At 54.7% G+C, this 6000-nt stretch overlaps 1 protein-coding gene across 1 annotated transcript; it reads right to left on the bottom strand.

Moving 5' to 3' along the window:
• Positions 1–354: 354 nt before the first annotated feature.
• Positions 355–3022, bottom strand: LOC136459257 (uncharacterized). Its single transcript, XM_066459133.1, has 5 exons — positions 2085–3022; positions 1922–1979; positions 1730–1813; positions 1473–1608; positions 355–960 (listed from the first exon to the last, which is right to left on the bottom strand). Exons 1-5 carry the CDS (start codon positions 2704–2706, stop codon positions 673–675), a joined length of 1188 nt encoding a protein of 395 aa, XP_066315230.1. The 5' UTR covers positions 2707–3022; the 3' UTR covers positions 355–672.
• Positions 3023–6000: the final 2978 nt, after the last annotated feature.

The raw sequence follows: 6000 nt of genomic DNA, 5'->3' as shown, positions 1-6000 counted from the left end.
ACATGGCCTGCCGTGCGTGAGAGTGCTGTTATTATCGCACTTTAATCAGGGCCAGCCACATGCAGGTAGCCCACACGGCCGGGCTTCTCCCCCTAATCATCATCACCCTTCTCCTCTCCTCATCCATCGCTATCTGCGCAGGCTAGCTTGTTGAGAGGAGAGCACACAGCAGGCCAAAGGCGTGCAGCTGCAAAAGCAAGCTAGCACGCCACGTGCACGGCGCACACACCTACCGCCTCACGAGCTGTTCGCTTAGTCGTAAATGATCGTAAATTTCCAGTTAGAAACATTTTTAGCTAAAAACAGTATTTTTCTCTCACACCAAACCAGCCAACAGTAAATAATCCACGATCCAATACGGTCTCCCGAACAGGCTGACTGCACTGCATATATTCAAGGTGCTGTAGTGGTGGGACTCACGTCACGTGGTACTTAAGGCAATGGGGGCAGGCAAATCACAGCAAGCAAGCTCATTAATTGGCTAATTAGGGAGTGCCGTAATTAATCTACACAAGCACACACTCGATCATCACACACACTTGCAAACCAGCACTCCGTTTTGTATACTACTACCGCTACTACTAGAGGCTATCTCTCTTTTCTCGTCTTTGTCCTCGTCAGACAATATAAAAGTTTCTTCATCCTTGTGTTTCGCTCGGTGGTCAGTTCGAATCAGTTAACGCGTGCGGCTGCGGCTGCGCCGGCGGCGGCGGCGGAGCAGACGCGGTGGCGCGGGCACGAGACGAGGTGGTCATTGGTGAGCCCGACCGCCTGCATAAAGGAGTGGATGACAGTGGGGCCGACGAAGCGGAAGCCGCGCCGGACCATGTCCTTGCTGATGGACTCCGACTTGGACGTCTTCACCGGGATCTTCCGGCTGTACTTGTAGCTCGGCGACAGCGGCTTGTTGTTCACGAACGCCCACACGTACTTGTCCAGTGAGCCAAAGTCCCTCCGCACCTGCAATGCAACGGATCGAACAACACCGTCAGATTAATTAGATATTCTTCAGCGTATATAGCCTGTTCGGAAGGCCGTATCGTATCGTGGATTATTTACTGCTGGCTGGTTTGATGTGAGAGAAAAACACTATTCCCAGCTAGAAATTTACGATCGTTTACGAGCAAGCGAACAGGTTGATATACGCCTTCAGTTCATAATTCATATATACGCCTTCATTCATTGACCGCCTCGCTTTAATCTTTCGGTTGCGAGATGGTACTAGAACTACAGCTACTATCTCAACAGATGAGGACCAACCGATGGAAAACAACTACCAACTTGTACCGAAAACAGCAGTGGCTTCTGATAGTGTTATTAAAGGCTCATTTTCAGAGCATTCTAAAACTTTTCCGTCCGCAGTTAGCTACGATTATATATACGCAGCAAAAGAGCTACTCCTTTTCCTTTCCAATTGAAGTGAAAACATGTCTAGTGACAGTCTCGCTCGATTGAGGTCAAGCTCAGGGTACCTCGAGAATCCGGCAGGCGTTGTTGACGGTTCCTCTGACGGTGCCCAAATCCAGGCCGTAGTCGGCGCTCAGCGACGCCATCTGCTTCTCGGTGTACTTGGAGACCGCGTCCACGTTGAAGCCGGAGAATGCCTCCCTGTTTGTGACCAGACATTCAGGCAAATACAGACCGAAATCAGCACAAATTTAGCGGCAGCGCAGTAACAAAAGCTAATCAGCTACTAAGACGACAGTAGGGGGCTTGCTCTGTTCCCCACCTGTAGACGTGTCTTTTCTTGAGGATGGAAGTCCAGTCGGCCCCGACTTGCACGCCAGACAGTGTGAGCATCTCGAATAGCAACCTGTCATTTCAGCGCCACCAGATACATGTGAGGACAACTGTTGCCGTGAGCTAGCATCAGCAGCTTGTGCGTTTGCAAGGATCAGGGAATGAATGGCGGCTTGCTTACTCGTCGTCGTGCACGGGCACTCCCCACTCCTCGTCGTGGTACGCGACATACAGAGGGTCTGCACGCCGCAAAAACACAGCAGAATAGTAGCTCACGTTAGCGCTCAGCACAATGGTGTCAAGCGGCAAGTAGCATACGGCTCTGTGTCCTGTGCTTTGCGTACCTGAGTAGGACGTGATGAAGCTGCAGCGCTTCTCGTCGTGGACGGTGGGTGAGGCGGGGACGGCCGGCTCGGCAGCGGCCGCGGCCGTGGCGGTGGCGGTGGCGCCGACTCGGCCCTCCACCCGGGAGAAGGACGCGGTGCGGCCGTAGTGCGCGATCCGCAGCTTGCGCTGCGCCTGCGCCTGCGCGGCGTGCTCCCGCTGCGCCGCGGCGATGCTCCCGGCTGCGGCTGGCTCGAACGCCTCCAGCGCCGCGAACGTCACCACCGGCAGCACGGCGCCGGGCTTCCTGCTGGCCTTGGTGGACCTGCTGGTCTTCTCCGCGGCCACGGCGGCGCCTGCCGCCCTCGCCGCCGCCCTCGTGGTGGCCGAGGCCGGCGTCGCAGGAGGCAGCAGAGAAGCCGCCGCCGCACGGGTGTTCTCGGGCGGCGCCGCGGGGCGGGCGGCCGCGGTGGCATTGTTGTTGTTGTCGTAGGAAGCCGGCATGGAGAGCGACTTCTGCAGGGACTTCTTGAGCGGGCGGGCGGCGTCCGCCGGCGCCGCCACGCGGTTGCCCGCCGGCTGCAGCACCGGGCGGCCGTCGATCTGGGCCACGCCCGCGGACTTGACGTTGGAGTTGCACATACTGCCTGGACGCGGATGGGCAAGTTGTCTTCCTTCCTTCTTCTTGGTCGGCTCCGGCGGTTGGTTGGTTGGCTCTTGGCTGGCTGGTTCTCAAGTGGTTCTGCTGCAGGTGCTGCGAGTTGTGAGTCCGTCTGATGAAACGAGGTGGGAGGCGAGGCGGTTATATAGCCGAGGCGATGGCGCGAGCGCGCGCGAGGAGGCCGGTAGGTAGGGACAGGTGGCGTCACAACTCACAGGTGAGGAGGCCGCGTATGCGTGCACTCGTGACTCGCCATTGGAGGGAGGTTCCGACTTGGGAGCCGAGCTCAGCTCCTGCAGCTCCTGTACCTTTCCCGTTGGATCGAACGGGCGAGGGTCGCTGGTTGGTCGGTAGGGAGAGGAGGGAGGGACGCTCGGCTGGGCTGTCAATCAAAGCCATGGCCTGGCCGGGAACGTCAATGGGGCAGTAGGAAACGCAGCGCACGTACCAATGGACAGACAGCGAGTGCCGCCGAGTGAAACGCTGCTGGTCCTGGTCCCTTCAAAGTGGGCAACACGAGAAAAAAAAGGCCCATTCGCTGAACAGTCCAAGCCCATGGACAGCGACTTTGCTGGTGGTAAAGAGACTTATCGCGAGGAACAGTGAGTGATACGTAGTAGAACTTTCAATACCATCCTATCGTCCGTGCGTTCTGTTCTGTCAGTCGAAAATTGAGGTAACTGGGACGGGACAAAGTCGTGCGCGATACGATAGAAGGTGCTTTTCGGTGGTTAGTGTGCTTGCTCACACTCACTAATTCTAGCTTTGCCTCAGAATGTGGATGTACATGTGCCATACTCTAAAGAAACAGCGAAGAGAGAACTGGTCACATTCCAGCTCAGCTTATTTCAGCTTATTCTCTCTCACAGAATACTATTAAATCAATCCGAAATCAGCTGCAACTGGATCAACCGAAGAGGCCCTGATTCCTGACCGACCAAATAAAACAGATGCAAGTTCGCTCAACCTCAGACTGCCGACCATTCCAAGAGATGCCTTAACTGCCCCCTTTTTTTAAAAAAAAATAAAGGTATTGCTCAACTGCTTAACGTACGGTGTGGTGTGGAGAACCAACTCGAATGAATGGAAGCCAACATATATATAGTAGAAAAAATAGTAATCTCGACTGCTAGCTAATCGAGTCCAAACCACTCCAACTTGTTGGTTGAGCCTACCGTACATGGGCACGGCATGCATTTGATTTGATTTTTGACTGCACTCTGACAACGGACGCCCTCGACCGGATCGAGTAGTCGTACCTGGCTCACATGTCACATGGCCAAGCGCGTACGCGTACGGTGTACCCCGCCGTGACATGACAATAAGAGATGTCCTTCCTGTAGCAGTATTCACGAGCGGGATCGAGGTCGGGGTCGGGGTCGCGGTCGCGGTTGGATCCAGGAAGCATCCGTATCCTACTGGGAATGGCTCGTGCATGCTATACGTATGATTGCGGCGGTGGTCGGCCTGCGGCAGGTCCGACAAGGCAGCCATAGCCGTGGCACGCGCCTGGCTGTGTAGAGTGGGGGAGAAGAAAGGGATGGCGGCCGGCGGCCGGCGAGGCAGGACAGGCCCGCCGGCCCCTGCCCACCACGTTCTCCCCGCCCCGCCGCCCCCTCTTTCGAGCTGGCAAGGAATCTTGTGCTCATTCCCTCCGCCCCGCCCCTGCGCTCCCGTGCTCTTTCCAGTCCGTTTCCGTCAAGCTACTCGATCATCATCGCGCGTTAATGCACGGTTCCCGTCGCATAATGGAAAGCAGTGTCCTGTATTAATGGACTACTCGCCGTTGCGTTGCTTGCAACTCGTCTAAAATCTAGTCTCCCGTGCTGTTGTCGTTGCAACTGGTCTCAATCACAGCAGTTATGATGGGGACAAATCATTGAGCGCCGTGGCGAGGCGCGCGAGCTGAGGGGGCGAGGGGCATTACGCGCTGCTCTGGGTGGGAGTGGACACGGCACGGCTAGGCAGGCAACCGACGCATCGGCCCGGAATCCGCTTTGCACTAGTTTACTTCCGCGCGTGTAGTGTAGGGATGGCCAGCGATTCATCGCGGGGGATCGCCGTGCTTGTCATGATACGACGCGCACATGCGTGGGTTCCGCCGGATAAAGCCCGTGTCGCCATCGTCGGCTACCGCATCCATCGCTCGTGTTCGTGTCGCGGGGATATCGTACGGGCTGTGTATTATTAACTGCGGTGGTTTTGGGCTTGGCCGCGGGGTGAACTGGAGCGATGCGCCAAATCTGGTGGTTGGAACAAAGTTCTTTTTGCGGATGCGGTTCTGGCTCTTCGTGCTGTCCGATCTCCGGTTGTTGCGGATACGTTGTTGAGTTCTCAGTTCTGCCATGCCTGCCAATAGGATATGTTGTTACTGTGGCAGCGCGATTCGGTTCTCTGAATTGGCACCTCCAACAGCAACCGGATAAACAAGGCCATGTTCTCGGCAGTCAGGTGCTGTCACTGTTAGGGGAAAAAAAAGCAGGAAACGTTAATGCGCGATGTGTGTGATCTGCAGAGGCACCGCACCGTTGATGGATCGATCGATCTCGGGTATCGGAGAGGTGCCCAGATGGAGATGGAGGGGTTCCAAATCCAATGGAACAGGGGTGCATGCAATGCATGGACTGATGGACATGAACCTTATGGGACGACAGGGTCGCCATGCGCTGCTTTGCCCTACCACAGTAAGGGCAGGTATCTGATGGAATGGAAGCTGCTGTGTATGTGTACCGTGTATAATATCCATATCCATGAATCCATCGCTGCAATGGGCGGCCGGCCCTAGCTCCCCCGTGTCTGCTCATGGGTTGCATGAACCTGATCCGACCTGAATGCAGGTGCCATCGCCCCCGATGGCGAGGTTCGGACCGCCGACGAGTCCCTACAGATCAGTGGCGGATCTAGGATTTCGATCATGGGGGTACGGACCTAATTGATGTAAAACTCTAACGATATATAATACAACGACCTGATGCCAATAAAATGGTTAGTGTATGGATCTAAGAATACAATTTGCCAATATTCATCCGTGAGTACACAAAAGTAGTCGTCGCCAAGGTCTTAATAGCACATGAGTTTCTTGCTTCTTTGGCATTCTTAATGAGTTGATTCAGAGTAGATGATCTTTTGTGCTTTATTGAGCAGTCCATAAAAAGGATATATCCTTATTATTCTTAATGTCATGACGATGTACAAAAAGTGAAATTAACTATTTATTGAGATACATATGGGTGATTTTTCCCAAAATTGACTGATTATTAAAAGTCAAGACTCAA

This window comes from Miscanthus floridulus, chromosome 6 (assembly GCF_019320115.1).
Source record: "Miscanthus floridulus cultivar M001 chromosome 6, ASM1932011v1, whole genome shotgun sequence".
Classification (NCBI taxonomy): Eukaryota; Viridiplantae; Streptophyta; class Magnoliopsida; order Poales; family Poaceae; genus Miscanthus; species Miscanthus floridulus.
The sequence above is the reverse complement of the archived record's forward strand: the minus strand, read 5'-3'. Positions and strand labels throughout refer to the sequence as shown.

Coding starts and splice junctions, on each gene's coding strand:
- LOC136459257 (XM_066459133.1), bottom strand. CDS start 2,706: ATGTGCAACTCCAACGTCAAGTCCGCGGGCGTGGCCCAGATCGACGGC. Junction 1,980..2,084: donor CTTCATCACGTCCTACTCAG/GTACGCAAAGCA, acceptor TGCGGCGTGCAG/ACCCTCTGTATGTCGCGTAC. Junction 1,814..1,921: donor GTGCCCGTGCACGACGACGA/GTAAGCAAGCCG, acceptor CTGAAATGACAG/GTTGCTATTCGAGATGCTCA.